The following is a 23,014-nucleotide window of genomic DNA, read 5'->3' on the forward strand; positions in this document are numbered from 1 at the left end:
GAGAAGACGCATTCTATTTGCTAAAATCGTTAAGGAAGGCAGATAAAGAGATGACTGGAACAACATGACTTCTCAAACGTCAGATTGTCAAAACCTTGACGTTTTATTTTATTTTTAATCTTTTGACAGAATCCAAATCCAATGAAAATTCAAAAATAATATAAATCATAGATTTATAATAAATAATATAGACCAATATTATGAAACAGTAACGAAAAAAATAACGTAAGTATACTCATACTACAAATCACAGTACAGTGCAGTTCAGTTAGGTTTGAGTACATACCAAGTCCATATTACGCAGTGTGTTTGCAATGGACGTTTATGTTTCGTAATTAATTTTGGCAATAGGCCTTAAGCGTGTTTGTTTTTCATAAAGGTGTTTGTAAATTGCGACCAATTTCCTCTTGGACTTTGCTTCATTACTTCATTGTATGAATACGATATTCAGATGGCGACCAAAACTATTGCAAGTGCCACTGTGAGGGCTGTGAAGAAGCGATTGCTGCCTGCTCGTGCTGCCCTGGTGCTCACTTCCTCGGCAGTAAACAAGATCAAGGAAATAATGGCCAAAGAAGAGGCTAAAGGATTCATCGGGCTGAAAGTGGGTGTCCGGCAAAGAGGTTGCAATGGACTCTCCTACACACTGGATTATGCTAAGACTAAAGAGAAATTAGATGAAGAAGTGAAACAGGACGGAGTCACGATTATTATAGATAAGAAGGCACAGTTAACATTATTAGGTTTGTATTGATTTTTTAAATTGTTTTACAAATTAACTTTGGCTGTCTTTATTTTTGCTTTATCATTGTCCATTGTGGAAATTATTTGCAAGATGGTTAAATACATACTTTGGTCTACCATAATGGCAGTGCCATTGAATCATATTTTTATTGCAGTCCTTTTTTCTGTATCCAGCAAGTATAAAGTTTATAACAAATTTAAAGTTATCATCACTTAGCCCCTGTGGGATGTGTTACTTACTTACTACTAGCCTTTCTCTGCAGACATTTCATTCGGTTGCCCTTGGCATAGGCCTCTCCCATATTCCTCCATGCGTCTCTGTCCAGGGCCTGTCTCCTCCACAAGCCTCCGGCCACCTGCATGAACTCGTCTTCCCTACTCATTTTTTGCCTATCATCCTTCCTTTTTCCGTCTCCACCATACCAAGTTGTCATGCCTTTTGACCATCTTTCTTTTTTGTCTCAGAGCATGTGGTCGGTCCATTTCTACTTTAGTTTACGTCGATTATTTTTGTTCTTTTTCTAATTTTTTTTTTTTGTCCTTTTGTTTTAATGTCCTCCAGTTTTATTCTTTCTCTAAGTTCTGTGTTCAACATGCTCCATTGCATACTATTTTGGCAGACTCGGGAGCTTTTCTTTCCTTCACAGTTAGGGCCCATGGGATGTGTTATTGTCCAACAAATATGAAAATAGTATAATAATAAATGTTAATTTTTGACTGATTCTAGGCCATTCTTTAACCGATTCTATGCGTGTTTCATTTTCAAAAACTTGGCTGTGGCGGGCAAACAATTTTCCTGTATAATAATGTTTTTTTGTTTCTTTCAGGTACTGAAATGGACTTTGTAGAGAATAAATTATCAGCAGAGTTTGTGTTTAACAACCCAAACATCAAGGGCACCTGTGGATGCGGAGAATCCTTTAGTATATAGAAAATACTAGATAAGAAGGCATTCACGCCAACAGTAATCAATTAGAGAAGTTAAAGAAATAATGTTTAGCACAATCTCGTACATACCTCGTACCTGTTCCTATCTCTATAGCACTGTGTTCAGTTAGCATTCGTAATTTAACATCGTTTGATGCAAAAAAAAACGGTTCTGGCGCTCGCCGCTCGCTGGCCGCTGCCGCGGCGCACATGCTCGGCTTCTCGCACTGTTTGGTTGCAGTTCACCTAATACGCTCCTCCTCGCTTCGCTCGTCGTCGCACCTATCTAAAATAGTCCGTGTAAAACAAAGCGTCTCCGCGCAGGGTGAATGGCACGAACGGGTTTGTATTCCATCCCCCCCACACACCCCCACCACCAAATCCTGCGGCTCTATTCCTACCTGACATCTCAGGTAGCAACAGGCGGGTCAATGTACGAGATTCTTAACTTTAACAATATTTTATCTCAATAGCCATTTAACAGTGTTGAGCAGGTATTCTGTATCCAACAGTAGCAAATAAAAAAAATCTGTAATGAGTAGACTTCTTAGGGTCGGTTGCACCAAACCGTCTGTCACCGATTTACCGTTCGCTAAATTTTATTGTATGGAAAGTTTCATAGTTCTATGCTGCTTGGCGTTAATCAGTCCGTTAATTGTGGTAGGTGCAACTGGCCCTAAGTCTTCTTAGACAGCTTGACTGAGGATCAACACTTTAATGTTCCAGCCAATTAGATACCTACATTTATCTTGCAAACCATAGGTGCTGCAGGAAATTTTCTAAATTAAAATTATAACAAAATCATGCTCATCTATATCTATTTGAGTTTATAATCAGTATAGTATTCTCATTTACAGAACATCTCATAAACTACATTATATTAGTCTGAGATCATGATTGCAATCTTATTTGGCGCAAAAATTAGTTGTATGTTAAACCAACATAGTTGGCAATTCAATGTATATTTTTGTAATATATACATGTAAGTTATATGCTTAGCTGTAGTAAAAAAAAAGGCAGTTAGTTAATTTATCTGTTTTTTCTGAACTAATAAATATATGATATTGAACGCTGAAAGTTTTTTGTCTAATCCAAATACAATCCCATTATCTACCCTACCATGTAAACTTCTTCAGTTCTTCACAAGTTCACATACATGAATGAACAAAGTGAAGAAATGGTTTGGTTTTTTCATTAGTCATACTTGGTATGGCCATTTTTTGCCCGGATGCTGCACTTCATGATAAAAGCAAGCCGCTTTGCACAGTGATTGCAAACTGAGTGATTTGACCCGCAGCGCAAGTTTCACCCCTTAGGAACAGAGATGGCGTCACTTCTTTAAAAAATATTTCAAAAAATTCTACAAGCTAAACCAATGAACCGATTTAAATGTTTAATATCTCAAATGAAAGCTTATTATATACGTTACTTTTTTAAAAATACATAAAAAAAATATACTAAATACTTTTGACAAAAAACGGCATCTTAAGTTTTTTTTTTACTCGATTGATAGTTTTTCCTTGATTTCTCAAAAAAAATGTATGGAATATAAATAGTTTAATACATGTGCATATTACTGAATAAACAACAAGTATTATTCAAAAATCTCGACACCGATACCTCTCATACTTCACGAAATATGAAAGTTTGAATGTGAGTGTAAATTTCTTCAAAATATATTTCAAAAAATTCTACAAGCTAAACTATTTGACCGATTTCAATGTTTAATATCTAAAATAAAAGCTTAATATATACATTACTTATAAAAAATACTCAAAAAACATATGCTGAATACTTTCGGCAAAAAACGGCATCTTAATTTTTTTTTTCTTACTCGATTGATAGTTTTTACTTGATTTCTTAAAAAAAAATTATGGAACATGAATAGTTTAATACATGTATATATTACTGAATAAATAACATATATTATAAAAAAAACCCGACACCGATACCTTTAATTCTTCACGAAATATTTAAGTTCAATTATGCACGCTCTTACAAATAAATTTATTTAAAAGAAATCTTCAACCACAGTAAGTGCACTGATTTTAATATGAAATGTGTCATATGAAATGAAATCACCCAATTTATTTTAATAAAAAAAAAACTGAATAAAGTTTTTTTCTGGTGCTGAATTACAAAAAAATATAACAAAATAGAGATTATTTTTATTTAAAGTGACTACATTTCTAAACAAAAAACTTAAATGTCCTCTTCGGTAGATGTAGAACTGAAAAAGAAAAGTCGTTAATCAGTGGTCAGCATGCAAAATAACCCTGGATTGAGAACTACATTAACTTACTTTTGATTTATACTTACAATCATCTCCCGAACTCCTTGAAGGCTGATATACTTGGTAACAGCCTCATAGATTTTAAAAGAAAAGTGCTGAAGTATTTCAGCTCCCAGGACTCCGAGAGACGGTAATGTGCATGTTAGGTTAGGCTGAAACATTAACACTTAAATTGTATTTTCATGTCCCTGCATGTTTTCCTCATCTCTCTCTTAAAATATGTTAATGTTAATTAAGTATTCATCACTTTTCTATTGCAAAGTGCAAATTGCTCTTATTCTCTTAATATTTTAATAATTGTTAAATAATTGTAAAATTTTATTTATTAATAGCTTAAGTCTAAATGTCCTACTGTACCTATATTGTATATCCTAAGATACTGGTATAAGCTGTGGCTACCTATAATTGGACAAACATCTAACCTCAATGTTAGGTAAGCTACAGATTGTTTTTTCATGATGTATTGTCTGTTGGTGATCCCAAATAAATAAATAAATAAATAAATAAAATACAGCCACCTTTGCATGATTTACACTGGGCTGTACATGGTAAGCTGACGCGATGACACCCACAACGCATAGTTTCGCAGCCAGATTTACAGCCACAATGGTCCAAGAGGCTTAATTGCGACCAAATCGCTGTAACTGCCGACCATTCTGGAGTCCAACTCTCTTTTTCCTTAGTCCATCCCCAAGAAGATGGACATGGTATGGAAACTTCTGGTTTCAGAGCGTTCCCCATATATGACCCACTTGGTAAGCTGCTCGAAGTGCATGATGTAGGTGGCAGGGTAGGCAGGTTCCAATTTCTCGGCCAAATCATCTGCTTTGAAATTGGCCGAGAGATTTGTTCCCTGAACGAAGCCCTCCATTGACTGACAAAGAAGGTGGACAAATTTGGTTTTCGTACTGGAAGAATTCGTTCAGATCAAGCTGCCTTTCTCTGGCCACTATAAAAAGACGGGAAAATAGGAGTACGTCAACTTTTAAGTTTTTGATTTTGTCAGTTGTTAGGTGTGTACCTACATATTTTAATTTTAGTATAAAGTAACCCTAGATTTGTGTAATTGTTTTGCTATAGTTACAATTTCAAAAAACAAGCTTGTGACAAGCCTGCCACCTACATCAGCTGCTCTTTATAAACATGCACTTCGAGCAGCTTACCAATATATGGGGAAACGCTCCTCTGGAACCAGAAGTTTCCATACCATGTACATCTTCTTAGGGATGGACTAAGGAAAAAGAGAGTTGCACTGCAGAATTGTCGGCAGTTACAGCGATTTGGTCGCAATTAAGCCTCTTGGACCATTGTGGCTCCAAATCTGCATGGTGATTTTGCATACTGACCACTGATTATAGGTCTGGCACAAAATTATAGGTTTAATGGTTATCAGCTAGGCACAAAAATAATTAAACAGTAATCTACAGCAACCAGTTCATGTATGATCGGTGATTTTGTAGTATTGGAATGGTAAGAGTCCTTCAAAACGACTTTTCTTTTTCAGTTCTACATCTACCCGAACCTGAAGCCGAAGAGGGCATTTAAGTTTTTTGTTTACGAATGTAGTCACTTTAAATAAAAATAGTTTCTATTTTGTTATTTTTTTTTTGTAATTCAGCACCAGGAAAAAACTTTATTCAGGTTTTATTTATTTATTTAACTAAATTGGGTGATTTCTTTTCATATGACACATTTCATATTAAAATCAGTGCACTTACTGCGGTTGAAGATTTCTTTTAAATAAATTTATTTGTAAGAGCGTGCATAATTGAACTTAAATATTTCGTGAAGAATAAAAGGTATCGGTGTCGGGATAATACTTGTTATTTATTCAGTAATATATACATGTATTAAACTATTCATGTTCCATAATATTTTTTTTAAGAAATCAAGTAAAAACTATCAATCGAGTAAGAAAAAAAAACTTAAGATGCCGTTTTTTGCCAAAAGTATTCAGTATATGTTTTTTGAGTATTTTTTTATAAGTAATGTATATAATGAGCTTTTATTTTAGATATTAAACATTGAAATCGGTCAAGTAGTTTAGCTTGTAGAATTTTTTGAAATATATTTTGAAGAAATTTACACACATTCAAACTTTCATATTTCGCGAAGTATGAGAGGTATCGGTGTCGGGTTTTTTTTATAATACTTGTTATTTATTCAGTAATATATACATGCATTAAACTATTCATGTTCCATACATTTTTTTTGAGAAATCAAGTAAAAACAATCAATCGAGAAAAAAAAAACTTAAGATGCCGTTTTTTGTCAAAAGTATTCAGTATATATTTTTTTAAATGTAATGTATATAATGAACTTTCACTTGAGATATTAAATATTTAAATCGGTTCACTGGTTTAGTTTGTAGAATTTTTTGAAATATTTTTTAAAGAAGTGGCGCCATCTCTGTTCCTAAGGGGTGAAACTGCCGCTGCTGCGGGTCAAATCGCTCGGTTTGGTCCCTACTATCACTGTGCAAAGCGGCTTGCTTTTATCATGAAGTGCAGCATTTTGTTCATAACAAGTATGACTACATGTTTTTTTGTAATCTCGACGACGAACGCTACGCGTGGCTTCCAATATTTTTTGTGGTTTAAAATACAGATTTTTCTAAATAAATAAATACATATCATAAAATTAAAAAAACCGGCCAAGTGCGAGTCGGACTTGCGCACCGAGGGTTCCGTACTTTTTAGTATGCTCTCCACACTCGCGTTCGCGTCTTCGCGCATGAGTGTGGAGGGCCCTTTATAGCGACAACAGAAATACATCATCTGTGAAAATTTCAACTGTCTAGCTATCACGGTTCATGAGATACAGCCTGGTGACAGACAGACGGACAGCGGAGTCTTAGTAATAGGGTCCCGTTTTTACCCTTTGGGTTTTTTTTTATATTTTGAAAATTCACAATCAATAATAAAAGAAGACAACAATATTTATGAACGTAGATTTTTCTGGAAATAACTAGATTATGAACGCGTCCATGAGTGAATAGTACAAATATTTTCCGTCCCGCTCGCACAAATAACATGGAGGATCGCTGTAGAAACGTAGAAACTGACTTGAGCGTATTTCGTCTTTGTTTACGTGTTTAATTAATGAAAGCAGAAAACTGTGGATATAACAAGTGCACAAAGAAACATCCTTCTTTGGGTTATGAGATTTCTACAAAGACATTCTTACAGAATTACTGCGGAAGACTAAAATTTGTGAAATGAATAACGGAGACATCGGGGGGAGAGGCAGAGGCCGCGGTTGGCAGCAGCCAGAAAACCAGCCGCGGGAGCTTCGGCGCCCGAAGAACGTCGTCGAGGATGCTAAAGGTAACAGGACGCAGTAAATTCCGTACTTCTCAAACCGAGCCAACGCGCGATGACGTCGCCATAGTCGGCCAGTTAACTGCGTTTTTGTTCAAGTCTTCAGGTGAAAGTAAGGATTTCAATTTCTAATGACGTAGACGTAATTTGACAGAAGTAAGACGGCCGGCCGCATACTTGCGGTATTTTCCGTTGAATCCTTGATTCGTCTTCAGAACTATACGTTTTTATAGTTTATGCAATTTGCTCATTTTGTATAAATACATACGTAATTATCTAGTGTGACAATTTGATCAAGTGCTTTGACCTGTGATTTAATTTCTTTGAGGGAGCCACATGTGTCTGTGTCACACAGGATTTTAAGAAATAGTGTCCTACATTCATGCCTGAGTAAGCAGCTTTTGATATTAGAAATTTGTATAAAATACTAGTTTCATTATTCAAAAAAGCCAGTTTCCTGCCAAAATTTTCATATAATATATACCCCAACCTTAAGGGTACCCCCTGGTGCCCCTTGATTAGCAGATCAGAATCAAATTAGTTGCTATTTGGACTTTGGAATGTGACTGTTGTCACCTAAATGATACTGAAATGATAAACATAATTTTTCATCATCATCACAGTTTAATAACATATCTAATTTATTCTACACAAATAATTTCAAGTTTGTTTCACCAGAATGACCTGACCTGACAATATTGAAGAATTAATGTAAAAAAAAGAGATCTTCAATAAAAAGAGATCTGTATTAAAGGGTTGTTTTATGTTTTTTAAAACTATACAGAATTTTTTTTTTTAAATGCTTTCTCCAGAGATTAGTAAATATTAAAGACAATGAACCTCCATACAACACTGCATATATTCTCCTCGCAAAATATGCCTAAAAATTATCTCATTGTTGGTTGTCAATTAAGGTGATTTCTAAGTTGCATCATTATTCAGTTACACCTTATTGATCACCAACAATAAGAATGGAATTGATGAACATTTACTTTCAATATTCATATCTATATGTTTCTTTTCCATAAGATGTCTTTAAATAGATGCAAATATTATTTATGATACACATTCATGTACAAACTACTTTTTTCTTTTCACTGTTTTTATTGTATTTTTCACTTTTCCTTAAACTGCACACACACATTATTACATTTTTGTTTGCCAGAAATAAAAATGAAGATCACTTTTATTTTTGGTTTGCAAATTTTAAGTATCTTTGTGTTTAATGTAGAACCTTGAGGTCAATCAACTTGTTGCAGATTAATACTTATTACTATCAGATATCAGACATCATACATGCAATCTTTGATGAAATTTTATCTGTAATTTTTTCCCCAAGTTTTTTTTAGGGTTCCATACCAAAAGGGGACCCTATTACAAAGACTCCGCTGTCCGTCTGTCTGTCACCAGGCTGTATCTCATGAACCGTGATAGCTAGACAAAGGAAATTTTCACAGATAATGTATTTCTGTTGCCGCTATAACAACGAATACTAAAAAAAGTACGGAACCCTCGGTGCGCGAGTCCGACTCGCACATGCAATATATTTTACTGATACAATGTAATAACTTTCACATTTGAATTGTTTTTGTAATTTTGTTGACCAGTGGAAGCACCCAAGTCGAACCTGTCCGCGGAGGCGAAGGAATGGTACCCGCCAAACTACACCCCGCAGACGTATGCTGCGGACCCATCCCCCTATAGGCCCCAGAGGTTCTCCGTGCAGGACCGCCTGCGGCAGGCGCAGGACCAGAACCCGTACAACTTCGACACCATGTCCTACTCGCTTGAGGAGGCTGAGAACATGGACTTGAGGGTAAGTGTATCCTGAATTTACTACCCGCAGATTTATGCCATAGACCCGACAGTCTATACTTTGCTTTATTCATAAAACTCTCTAACTGTCTCTTTCTAACAAACAAATGTCAAAATGGTGGATAGGCGCAAACAATTATTAACGGTTTGTTAGATTTTACAAACATGAATTAAACTATCACTACATAGTATAAAACAAAGCTGCTTCCTGCTATCTGTCTGTCCCTATGTATGCTTAAATCTTTAAAACTACGCAACGGATTTTGATGCGGTTTTTTTAAATAAATAGAGTGATGCAAGAGGAAGGTTTATATGTATAATACATCAGCATTGCACCCGTGCGACGCGGGGGCGCGTCGCTAGTTATTAGTTAATATATGCATAAGAGTTAGACGAAGCTAAGTTGGCAGAGAGATCTTGGTAGCCCTGACTGTGCAAGTGTTATTTTAAAGGTCAAACTTTTATGATGCTATGGTCTAACTTTATCAACGTTAAGCTTGTTCAAGAGGGGGGCTAACGCAAAATTGTAGTTTTTATATTGAATTGGAACATTTGTTACACGTTTTTACACAGGCAAAAGCCATGAAATAAATAATTCACTTGGAAACTATACTCTGTTTTTTTTATTCCGTAGACTAAAATGACATTTCATGTGGTACTAAGAAATGTCATGTCTTACACATGAAACGTCATTTTAGTCTACGGAATAAAAAAACGGACCTTAGTTTATATTCACAAGGGCAGACTCCGACCAAAACCTTATACCAGGTTAGAAGTAGGCTTGATAGATAAAATCACGAAAACATGTGTCATTTTCATTTAATTTCATTTGTATATTGTTACCCTGTATATACCACAGGGGTATAATTTTAGTACAAGATAGCTAAGTAATACAGCCGAGGGACGTGACGAGCATTAATTTAATCAGAAGTATATTTTCAGAGGTATTGATACAAACCGTTATAACGCTATGGCCATATCTTCCGTCATTAGTCATATATTTTATTCCCTTCTAATTTTTACGCCCCTCTTAATGTTCATGAGAGTTCCAGTACTTGGAATCTTTTTTTATAATAGTTTGCATGTTGAGCTGCTGTATAACTTTATTTACAGTACATATGGTGCTACTTTACCGCACTAGTGCGATAATTAGCACATTACCCATTAACTATTTCAATTATTTAAAATGCCATATGTAAACGTTGTACGATACATGTGCGAATAGGTAATTCCCAACTCGTGGCGATTTAAAACCCTCCCTTCGGTCGTGTTTCAATTTATCGCCACTCGTTGCGAATTTCCCATTGTTCGCAATTGTATCATCATAATGTACTATTAAGCCTTTATTGTGAATGATCAAGTCCTCTGAGTATTTAGCCTCCTACACGTATCAGCGAGAACATACTGGCGCGAGAAACTGGACTTTCAGAATAGTATACAGTAGTAGTAGTCATTAGGTTACTATTTATAAATTAAATGCATCAGATAACTTATATGTACAGGACATTATCATTGCCAAACAATATAGAGTAAACAAGATAAAATTAACAATTATTTAAAGCATGTAAAGTTCGTTAACCATTACCGAAATAACCAAAGTCATTGAATCTATTATTTTCGCGCAGGAGAACATCGGCAACCTGATAACAGTGATGTGCGAGATAACCTTCGACCCGGGCAAATTCGACACCCTGTGCGGACCGTTGGTTGACTCGTTCGCCTCCATGCTGCATGAGCGGAGTTACACGAGGGCGCTCATCGACGCCATCGTCAACCAGGTACGCTTGACAACTCAGGTGCCAAAGTACCTTAGGACCATAGTAGTTTACCAACGAAATATGGTTGATACTGAGTTTTGAATGATACACGGTTAGTTTCACTTGACTTATATTGACCAGGATATAACTTGGGATATAAGATGCATGTAATTGCGTCGAAATATCGGGCGCTCATAAACTATACAAAAGGTAATCACGGTCTATATCCCGGTCAATATAAGTCTAATGGTTGATACTGGTTAAATCAATTGCTGCATTGTCAATATACATAAACACTTACAGGATTAGCTGAAGTTCGAAGAAATCAAATATAAAAATTACAAGTTTATATGCTAAAAATCAACTATTTATTAAGCGAGTATTCCCATCAGATGCTTTGTCTGCTCGTTAGCTGAAAAATTTCCAATTGGAAACAGGGTTTTGTATGATTTATGATTGTCACGAATTATTGTAAGTATGTAAGTAAACGCACCTGCCCAGTTTGTAACGTACACATTTGCCCCCAGTCGATCGGGGAGCCCAACTTCCGCTACAACGGCGCTCGTCTCTGCTCCATGTACGACTCCCTCGCCCCGCCGGAGGAGTCCACCTTCCGGGCCTGTCTGCTCGAGCGCTGCTCCGCCGACGAGAACAAGATCATCACCGGCCTCGAGGGCTCCGAGGAGAACGTGCGCGGCTTCGCCATGTTCCTGGCCGAGATCTACACCCAGCTAGAGGACAGCCAGGTTAGTTACATGCCGCCAGAACTTCTTCCCACTTCCCAGTGTTTACATGAATCTGTTGGTTTTAGAGATCCCATATCGCTTTTTACATACATTTTGTTCAGGGCTGTTTAGTTACCCCGCAATATAATTCCACATCTGAGAGACGGAACATACGTAGGTATCCGTAATACACTAACAAGGCAGTTTTATTTGGTTTTATAAGAACGTGCAAGGCTTTGCCGAGATTTATATGACTTCCTATCTTTTAGTCAAGGGCTAATGCCATGAATAAAATCACACGGAAACTAGACTATATTTGTAAGGGCAGACTCCAACCAAAACCTTAAAGGTAGGCTCAATAGAAAAAAATCCCGAAAACATGTCTAATTTTCTATAATTATCAGTTGTATATCGTTACCCTGCTGCAGGGTTCGAAATTATCCAGATAATTATATTCTTTGATAATTATCCGATAAATATCGGATAATTATCCCAGGTATGGATGGTGCTATATTTTTTTTTTGAAGTCTATGATCTTAAAAAATAATGATTGGGACGTTTTTTGCTATTAATGTACAAATAAAAACTGACCTAATATTGATTAGTTTTTTTATTAACCATTGAAATATAAGATAATCATGATGTAACAATCTTATTATATTTCGTAAATTTTAGGTTATTATCAAATCGATAATTATCAGGCATAAAAATCACGATAATTATCAAGATAACTATCATTGATAATTATCCTTTCGAACCCTGCCTGCATGCCATAGCAGTATAATTTTAGTAATAGCTAGCGATATAGCCGAGGGATCCGACGAGCAAAGTTTTAAACAGAAATTTTTTCAGAGTAATTGAGATGAAAGGTAAAATCCTGAGCAACGGCCATATCTTCCGTCGCAAGTTTCGCTTTACGCCCTCTCTTAAATGAGTATGTTGTTTGTCCCAGGGCGGGCGGATCCGGTCGCTCGGCGAGAGCCTGTGCAAGGTGCTCCTACACCTCCTCGACACCGACAACGAGGCCAACATCAAGTCCGTGTGCCAGCTCCTCAAGGTAACTTACTAGCGAGCGACGATTAAAATGTATTGACTTGAATTTGTGGCCTTATGTAGGTAGGGCCCATTCCATCACTTCACCTAACACATTCTCTACAAGCGACCTGCTAGGCGGATTCTCTGTTCGTAGGAGCTTTCGTTACTAATGGGAAAACCATGTTATCGGCTTCGTTCGTAGCGCACTGGCAGTGAATATATTAAGGATCGTGGATAGGTAAGCCGAGATATGGTATAACAGCACCACCTGCAACTAAGTCGGTATTGAAATTAAGGCCATTTACACTTCGCGATTCATTCTCAATACAAGAGTGATACAGTAATTTAAATACTGTCATTGTCGCCATGCAATCACGCAGTTATAAAACGTGTGTTTGTATCGACGCAAAATGTCGCAGCGTATATAAATACCCCTATGACAAACAGCGTTTTCCCATTTTTTAGGGTTCCGTACCCAAAGTGTAAAAACGGGACCCTATTACTAAGACTCCGATGTCCGTCTGTCTGTCACCAGGCTGTATCTCATGAACCGTGATAGCTAGACAGTTGAAATTTTCACAGATGATGTATTTCTGTTGCCGCTATAACAACAAATACTAAAAACAGAATAATATAAATATTTAAATAGGGCTCCCATACAACAAACGTGATTTTTTTTGCTGTTTTTTTCCGTAATGGTACGGAACCCTTCGTGCGCGAGTCCGACTCGCACTTGGCCGGTTTTTTATGATATAGGAGGCAAACAAGCAGACCCGCAAAACCGAGTTATATATAGTTATACATAGCTCCCTGAATACCATCTTCACGGGTAAAAATATTGCTGAACGATTGAGAAATGCGCGGATACTCGCGCTGACGCATACTGCACAAATAAACGTGTCGCTCGCTGCAATGATTACTTATTTATTTTAATGCGGTTATGCATAAGATGACGTCAGTGACCCCAATAATAACGGTCGCGCAGTCGTTTTCTCTTAATTTATAACTTATCGTTTCTGATGCTTGACTTTGTTTATATATGTTTTGTTGATATTTTAACCGACTGCGGCAAAGCTAAAAAGATGAAATTTGAAATAAACATGCTTCCAATGATTATGTATTTATTTTAATGCGTTCATGCATAAGATGACGTCAGTGACCCCAATAATTGAGGTCGCGTCGTGATTTTGTCTTAAACCATGGATTGTAAGCTTTTTGATGACCGTAGTTTTTCGTAACGATGTTGTGATTCTTTTCCGAGATAATATTTATTCTCTTTGGCGTCTTCACTTATATAAATAGAATAAGAATAAGCGTTGTAATGTTAGTCCAATACCAATTTACCAAGTTAAAACCACAATGAAAATGCTGTCCTATTTTTTAAGTTATATATTGAGATGTACGTGTAGGTACGTTAATAGTTCATGAGATTTTAAAGCAATATGTCAAAGTTTTGTAGAGGCGACGGAATAGTTTTCTTATTCTTTTTTCATTAGGGCTAATTTTTATTAGATGTGGCGTGATGCGTTGTATGATGTTTTCTGTCGAATGAAAATTTGATTGTCTCATATACTGGGCACACTGGTATATGCTCGAATGTGTTAACTATTTCACATGATAAAAGTCAGACCTTACCGCATTCGTAATGCAGCATGACTCTTGCGTTCGTTGCGTTGCGTTCTTTCAATGTGTAACGCAAACGATATATTTAGTATAATTCATTTTGATCGATTGAATGTAGTTCACTGGTTGTTGACGTTTAGAACGCGGTATTTGTTATTAGTTTCAGGGTTCAAAATTATCCAGATAATTATAGTCTTTGATAAGTATCCAATAAATATCGGATAGTTATCCCAGGTATGGATGGTGGTATATTTTTTTTTCTTTGATAGTAAAACTAAAAAAATAATGATCGGGGCGTTTTTTGCTATGTAAAAGTTAAAACTGACCTAATATTGATTAGTTTTTTTTCTATTAACCATTGAAATATAAGATAATCATCGTGTAACAATCTAATTAGATTTCGTAAATTTTAGGTTATTATCAAAACGATAATTATCAGTCATAAAAATCACGATGATTATCGCGATTATTATTACTATCATTGATAATTATCCTTTCGAACCCTGATTAGTTTGACGCACTCGTAGAGATTAGAAGATAGTTTTTCCTATTTTATTATAAATAGTTGATATTAGAATGAACATACACCTATTTCCAATAAAGACATTCAAAAGTTCACGTATCACACAAAAACACAAAAATAAGTTGGATTCGACATGTTGCCGACTTGCGAAATCCTCCAAAACGATAACTAATGCAGGGCCGGGTATCTACAATAAACTACCTGATAGCATTAAAAATATTGAAAATGACCTGACATTCTATAATCAGTTAAAAAAATGGTTGACCACAAAAGCTTTTTATGACATGTCAGAATATAATAATAATGATTTAATCTTAATTTAATTTTATATTTTGTATTTTTATTAATTATTGGAAATTTGAAATGTGTTGATTATTTTTATATTGTATTATTTTACTTTAATTTAATTAATGATTATTTGAATGAATTGAATATATTATGTAAATCCAATTATGACGTGTAATAAGAAATATTATTATAAATAAATGAGTATGAGTATGAGTATGAAGTATCTTTCGCAGACATTAGATGTCAGGAAGCGAGTGTGAGTTCGAGTTCGAGTTCGACCTAATGTTTCGTGATCAGCTTTCAGGCATAGCCCTGGACGCGGACTGCCCGGGCGGCATGCACGCCATGTTCGAGCGGCTCAAGCGCCGCGCCTCTCTGCCCGCCGTGCGCGCCGTGCTGGCGCTCCGCCAGGGGCGCTGGGGGCTCGCCGAGCCCAACAGAGGTACGAGTATGCACCTTCCACTACACCTTCTTGTTTCTGACCACTCTGTCACGCTTGTATTTCCGTCTTCTATCGAATAAATAAAAAAAGTCGAGTGCTAATGTCTTTCTAGCTGTAGATTATATTTTAAATGAGAAAAATTCAAAACTAAATTTCGTCTCATACGAAAAGCTCCACTCCGTCACATTTTTTGGGGACAAAATACGAGACAACGAAAAGGATTTCGACTCACCTCTGCTACAAGATTTGCACTTTCTATCATTTCAAGTCACTTTTAATGTGATTTATTTTACGCGATAATATTTTATCCGCCGCTTTCTAGGGGACATGTGTATAATACGATCCCTCGAAGTAAAATGATTCCCTATTGTATGTGAGCAACTACTGGTGCCATCTATCTAAATATGCAATAAACGTCTGCCCCGCCAGTTGTCTCTTGTCATGGCGGTACGAGTACGCAGCGTGATTTTATTAGGAAATAATTAAAAAATATATGTCTAATCTATGGTAAGTCCATTTTCCGAATTACATTACTTTTAACATGTTACGTTCTATTCAAATTGTGTTTCACTGTCAGATCTTAAAGATGTTTAGCTATACTTTAATGATGTTTATACCGACGCAAGTTGAATTTGAAAGTTATATTTTTATTGATGTTATCAAATTTGGTGTTTGAAGGTAAAATTATCCCTTTTAGTAGGCGTAAAATGATCCCTGAAATCATTTTACCCTATTAGTAATTTACTACATAACATATCATGTCGCGAAATTTATGTACGCAAAGCCACTTAACTCCGAAAAATTGACCTAAGGTAGAAATGCTATGGGCTCTTAATGCGGTTAAATTATGGATCGCCTTTTAAAATAGCAAGCAGAATCTGTGCCTCTGGTGGCGTTAAAAAGAAGGGCAAAAGTGAAAAAAAAAACTCAGCATCCATCTTCTGAAAGTAAAGAAACACTGGAATCGACTGGATTAAATTATTTAATTTTAGACGAAGAAATCCTGATATCACAAAGGAATCATCTGTGATAATTTTAGCCGCCCAAGCCTAGGGATCGTTTTCCAACTGTTTTTATTCATGATAAACTTAAAACTAAAATTACATACAGAAGTATAACTAAAACTATAGTAATTTATAAAATAGGTAGGAGTTTTATCCATACATGTACCGGCCAATAATATATCCCATTTGAGTGTTTTTGTGTGAGCTTGTATAGAGTAAACAATATAGGTTAGTTTGTAGATTGCATATTTTGCTAGTCATTTTATACAAATATATGATGAACATTGCAATGAAATACTGTGAATTACAATAGGATACTCAGCATATTACAAAAAAAAACCTCTAGCAAAAAAATGAAGTTAACAATACATTAAAAAAAAGCTCTATGAAAAAACCATTAAGTACATGAGACCAATTTTTCTCATCGCCCGTATAAAGGAATACTACTAGACTACCTAAAGCAGTGAGGTGGAAGTCACTCACAAATTTAAAAAAAAGTAATACCGTTAAAACATGGTGATATATTATTGGCCGGTACTGTAGGTATAAAATGATCCTTTATTAGACTTTTAGAAAACATGACATAATCAATAAACTACATGCAAAATACGAGAAATGAGTATGCAGTTGCTTAGATACGTAAATGGACTAAATAAATATCGAAATCTTGCGTTTTTCTCTTCAACTTAGAACATAGTAAAGTTTTTCCCTTAAGGGGATCATTTTGCACACATCTCCCCTAATTCCGGATTTCGCTACAGTTCGGTGCAAAAATTGTCCCCAAATATGATAGTAGGAGATACGTTACATATGGTCGACCTTCACCAATACGTCTGACGGATGAAACTTATATTTTATGAAAGAAAATATGTTGGTAAACAATGTAAACATAAATAAATAGGGTTGCCTAAAGAAATATAATCAAGGCTATTTTGAATAAATTTTCGAAAAAAAAAATACTTAAAATTTCACCGATTTGTCTGACGAACGAAATAAGTTCCAATGGAAAGTATACCACTTGTACAACATGAATCAATTATGTTGCCTATCTTTTTCCCGTTACTATTATGTGTTTGCCGTGTTTAAACAGGTGAGTTTATATGGATAATTGCACTCATCTGTCTGACGCTTGAATTATATATTAACAAAATGTGTGTGACAAATTTTTTATATCGATAAAATATAAGTTTCATCCGTCAGACGTATCGGTGAAGGTCGACCATATATAACGTACCTTAGGTTATGATTTTATATAGATTTTTCTGATATATTAGGTCCGTTGGGTACAGTGACGAACGGCGAGGGTCCCGGCGCGGGCGACGGCGGGGGCGGGGGTGGCGTGGTGGGGGGCGGGTTCCTGGCCGACGGGCACTCGCTCACGGCCGAGGAGTGCGCCTTCCTGCAGAGCAACCTGCCGCCCAAGGCCGCCGCGCTCGAGGAGGACATACTGTGAGTACCTGAGTACGATACGAGCCGACCGACTGTACGCCACGCCAGTACGACTATTTTACGAGATTCGCGGAAATATTCCCCGGTAGGCCCGCGCGGAACGAGCCGCCTCGTGAGGAAATTAGTTTGACCGGTCGAGGTATTTTATTTTGCCCCGTCAATCCCTAGAATTGTGTCAAATACTTTTTTTTTGGAATTTGATACGCTGGATGCCATCTGGAGATTTGGCTTAAAGCGCTGGATGCCAGCGCTTTAAGCCAAATCTCATAGAACAAAACTAGAGACCGTGGAAAGCTATGCAAATCTTTGACAGTTGTCGACCCCATTGCCGCACGAGCCACCTACATACGGATCCTGGATCCTAATTTTAAAAATCTTCTAGTTTTTCTGGGTTTTATGATGCACCAAAAATTCCCAAAAAGGTGATTGTTACCGACGAATCTAGACGCAAAAAGGTTGTAAACATCTTAAGCTTATCTCATCTTATCTTATGTTTTGTAATATGAATTGAGTACATATTAGTATAAGTGGTCACTGGTCATATTGAATGATCGCCATTTTTAACTTTTTAGATTATTGTCCGATCGCATGTGAAATCGAAATTAGAAAAATAAGGTGTGCCATTTTCATTATTTTTCATACAATGTTTACGTTGTTTTAAAGTGTATTTAGTTAGTTTAAAATAATCTTATTACTTATATTGCGGGGCAAATTTTAAGAAATATTATTAGGGATGGAACGATACATGATTTCGCCGATACGATACCGATATTTGAAGTAAATAATCGGCGATACTGATACCCATACCGATGGCTTAGTAGTAACTTAATAAATTCAATTAATAAAGAATTATGCACTTAATATGCATAAACCGCATGTTTACTCGATTTTGTGAAGTGTGAAAAACTGAAAAATAAAAATAAAAGAGAAATGCAAAATTAATGCAAAAGTAAATCAAAATCAGCAATTAAAGTTCACTTTAGGACCTTTAGGTACATTTTTGTTAAGAAAACAAAGTTTTTTTAAATTATTAGCAGATAATCTGTTGCGCAAATCATTTTGTATTTGCGCTTTTCAAACTGTGATATCGGGTGTATTTAAATCGGCGATGCCGATATATCGGCCTGCTGATTGTATCGGCCGATATATCGGTTTCATTACATCCCTAAATTTTTGTTTTTTTTATACAATCTAAAATCTTTCTTAAAAATCTAAGCCTACTTGATAGTGGTCCTGCATACGAAGCTGGAGGTTCCGGGTTTGAATCCTGGTAAGAGCATTTATTTGTGGGTTTACCTCGAATATTTGTTCCTGAGTTATGGATGTTATCTATGTACCTAATTATGTATTTACCTATGTAAGTATGTACAAGGTGTAACAAAATTAATGGGGATCCGTTTAAGGGCATATTCGAAAATTCGGCAAAAATAAGAAGAAAAATTTTTTTACGCAAAAAATTTTGGCCGGCTTGGACCACCTGCCCCATAGCAGGCGTGGCTCACTTCGCGATTTCGTCGCGTCGCTACAAGTACATGCGGCCTACACCAATTTTGTTGTCTAGCCATAGTAGTTGCCACGCACCGCTACGGAACGGACGCCTGTTCGCGCTTGCTTTGCTCTCTTCTGTTAGAGAGTGAAACTTCTGTACCTAGTACTATAATTTATTCTGTGCCCATAGAAAAAAAAAATTAAGTGTAAAAAAAAATCTTCTAATTTGTCTAATCAGAACACGATATAGAATATGCCCTTAAACGTATCCCCACTATTTTTGTTACACCTTGTATGTCGTCGCCTAATACCCATAGTGTAAGCTTTGCTTAGTTTGAAGCTAGGTTGATTTGTGTAATATAGTCTCCAAATATTTACGTATTTAGTTATAATAAAGCTCATCTTAAACTACTAGTTACAGCTTTAATTAAACATGCTTCTGATATTTAGCACGACTAAGGGTCGGTTGCACGAAACCGTCTGTCACCATTAAAGAGTTGGCTAAATTTTATTGTATGGGAAGTTTCATCGATCTCTGCTGCATGATGTTGATCAGTTCATTAACTGTTGTTGGTGCAACTGGCCCTAATATGCCAGTTTTACTAAACATTGAAATGATTTGTTAACTATCAATCAATAAGATGTTATCATCTATATAATATTTCAGCGAGGAACTGGAGAACGACGCCTGGGACACCGGCATGGACGCCGAGATGCAAGCCGGCTTCCTCGAGTTCCTCAAGATGTCCAACCAGATCAACCGATAACCTCGGTCCGGTGTGCGAGCTAAAAAAAATATAAAACACAAAACTACTTATAAAAAGATTTATCCCTAGAGCGACCAAGTTTGTAATCACTCTAGAAGATGGGAAGGATTTTTCAATGTTATGCCTTATTTGGCGAGGATATGTTTAGAAACCCTCTGGGGTTGCGGGTGTCCGTGGGCGACGGTAATCGCTTACCATCAAGCGATTTGTCTGTTCGTTTGCCTCCTATATCATAAAAAAATGGGTGTTTCAAACATTTAGGCTTAATGATGTCGATGTTATGAACCAGCCTTATACGGCCCCATAGTAAAAAATTTTACCTCGCAAAATATGACAAAATGTTGACGAATCCTGTATAGACAATTATTCGCCTTATTTACTGCAGCTTATTTACTAGACGAATCGAAACTCGAAACTGATTATGCCTTTAACAGACGGATTCAAGGCCCCGAAATATCGTAGTCCAAGCCATCTTTGAACCCGACTTGGCAAACGATGGCGTGAAAGTTCTACCACAAACGTGAAATCCTAGGAAAATATAATATGAATAGATGTTTATAGTAGCATTTACACACTGTCGGTGCAGTGTTAAAATAAGGACGCCGTCATATAGCGGCCGTAATATTACGGACGCAAAAAGACGGCCGTCTTTACGGTGACGACACGTGGAGAGTTCCACGGCTTCATAACACGCCGTTGGCCACCAATCATTTATTAAAATCTCGTGGTACAGAAGGTGCATTTGAAATGTCGTCGTCCTCGCTGCTCCAGTTGGAGTTGGAACTCATTTTGCACGTCGGTCCGATCAAAAAAACCACAATACCTATAACAATTATATAAATGGCTTCACCGCTATCAAATAAAACGTTCACGAACCTATCGACACCGTCAAGACGGCCGTCATGCAAATGGCGGCACCGCTTTTTGACGTTACGGTGTCAATTACCGCCCTCTAGGAAACCGCGCCATTTGGTTATAGACAACATTCTAGTGACGTGATTCACCGCTGTATTACGGCCGCTATATGACGGCACTGGAAACCAGAGCTTAAACACGAACGATTTCGTACATTCCCCGACCCGCCTGTTCCTATCTCTCGCTCGCGCGTAATTATATAGCTGTCCCGCCCATGATGCCGGCGGTCAATGCCACTGTGCGAGCAGTACAGCAATAAATTTATGCGCGTGCGATAGAGATAGCAAATGGCGGGTCAATGTACTTAGCGTCCTTACTTTAGCTTAGGACCACGTGGAGGGCCTTACGTACCCTATAGATTATTGTTTTTCCGAAGACACCATTTTATGCGCCATCTATATTCTACAAGATTAAAACTTGAGAAACTCGAAAAAAGTTTTATTCCCGCGCTGCTAGATGGCGACTTTTAGAGTGGTTAGACAATTGGACATTATTTAAGAGCTTTTTAATTTTAAACATGCTTTTTTTCTTGAATAGCATAATAGGATTGTCGATACAGTACACACGTTAAACAAATGCATGTTGACGGACTTACTGTGGGATTTACGTGTAAATATATCTATTGAATATTGAGAAATTGATAATGACATAAAATATCTTTAATCCACCCGGCGTTTGGTTTTTTCCAAAGAATTGATTGTACGAGATCTTATGAAGTCTAAGATAAATTGTGTTTGTAATTTGATAATAGATGGCGCTGTATAGCTCCGTACGTCATGTAGTAACTCTGGCTGTCAAAAGTTGACGTTTGACGATTCAGTTACCACAGAACATGGTCTGCCAAAATTGTCCCAATGGTGATGCCATAAGAACTAAAAATTGAACTGAACAAAACATGGTTGTATTGCCATCTACTTCAGCCGTCGCAAGCACGTTGTTGTTAGGGCGCCCGCTAGGCGAGGCGCGGGCGCACGCACGCGGGTGCGGGTGCGGGTGTCTGTAAACAAGTCCGTCGCACGCGTCTGCGCCAGTAAGCAACGCTCCATAGACATAGTATACAAGTAGTTATAGACGCGCCACCGAGCGACCGGGGGTGAGAGAAAGAATATTCAGATAAAATTTGGGCAGCGTAGGATTTTTTCTCTTCCACTCATAAATTTCGGTATTTCGCCATCGCCTCCTACCTATGATGCCACCCGGTCGGTGATAAGGACAAATCATGGCACTCTTATAGGAATCGCAATAAGACTATCTTTCTCTATCAAAGAGTGTTGCCCTTGCAACGCTCATACTATTTTTCGGTAACCCGCTCCGTGCAACCGCGCAACCTAGCGGACGCCCTTAGAATTTAAATCTCCTACAATCAATAACTTTGGTTTTGTCTATATTTATACGTAAACATGTGGAATATTTGCGATTATTATGATTTCCTTGGACTAAATGTAAACAAGTTATTTTAAATATAATTTACAAAATAACATTGCGGCACACGCTACGTACATATGCGACTTTCATTTTAACCTTTTCACATTCACCAATTTCACCGTATCTATAAATGCCAAGCCTTGTCTCGAGGTCAAAACGAAGGATAGATCCCAATATTACTTAACAAGATCGTTTGCTATTTAAACCACATCAATGCCTTTGATTTACTATACACACAAACAAACCTGCACGCAAATCATGGTCGCTTTTTTATCACCTGTCATGTCATGCGTCGCTTTCGCACTTTCATATTTGTCAGAACATGACAGGCCTGGTGACAGATGATAAAAAGGCGACCATCTTAGCCCTACAGTACGTTTGAAAGCATGAAAGTTCTTTCAATGCTTTGACAACGTACGCCATAACATTTAAAATGTGGTATTCGCCATCGACAATAAGGTCCCTTTTAAATAG

At 36.9% G+C, this 23,014-nt stretch overlaps 2 protein-coding genes across 4 annotated transcripts; both read left to right on the forward strand.

Moving 5' to 3' along the window:
- The first annotated feature begins 123 nt into the window (after window positions 1-123).
- On the forward strand, window positions 124-2,740 carry LOC134742941 (iron-sulfur cluster assembly 1 homolog, mitochondrial). 2 transcript variants are annotated; one of them, XM_063676161.1, is made up of 3 exons: window positions 124-225; window positions 452-743; window positions 1,572-2,740. In XM_063676161.1, the coding sequence occupies exons 2-3, from the start codon at window positions 452-454 to the stop codon at window positions 1,673-1,675; spliced, it is 396 nt and encodes a 131-aa protein (XP_063532231.1). In that variant the 5' UTR covers window positions 124-225; the 3' UTR covers window positions 1,676-2,740. The 2 variants fall into 2 exon arrangements, with proteins under 2 accessions (XP_063532231.1, XP_063532232.1); XM_063676162.1 differs by lacking the exon at window positions 124-225 and adding an exon at window positions 324-331.
- Window positions 2,741-7,007: 4,267 nt separating this feature from the next.
- On the forward strand, window positions 7,008-22,614 carry LOC134742938 (polyadenylate-binding protein-interacting protein 1). 2 transcript variants are annotated; one of them, XM_063676159.1, is made up of 8 exons: window positions 7,008-7,290; window positions 8,892-9,100; window positions 10,725-10,877; window positions 11,384-11,602; window positions 12,534-12,638; window positions 15,348-15,498; window positions 17,786-17,945; window positions 20,101-22,614. In XM_063676159.1, the coding sequence occupies exons 1-8, from the start codon at window positions 7,182-7,184 to the stop codon at window positions 20,198-20,200; spliced, it is 1,206 nt and encodes a 401-aa protein (XP_063532229.1). In that variant the 5' UTR covers window positions 7,008-7,181; the 3' UTR covers window positions 20,201-22,614. The 2 variants fall into 2 exon arrangements, with proteins under 2 accessions (XP_063532229.1, XP_063532228.1); XM_063676158.1 differs by having other exon boundaries at window positions 15,348-15,492; window positions 17,771-17,945.
- Window positions 22,615-23,014: the final 400 nt, after the last annotated feature.

Source organism: Cydia strobilella, chromosome 7 (assembly GCF_947568885.1).
Source record: "Cydia strobilella chromosome 7, ilCydStro3.1, whole genome shotgun sequence".
NCBI classification, from domain to species: Eukaryota; Metazoa; Arthropoda; class Insecta; order Lepidoptera; family Tortricidae; genus Cydia; species Cydia strobilella.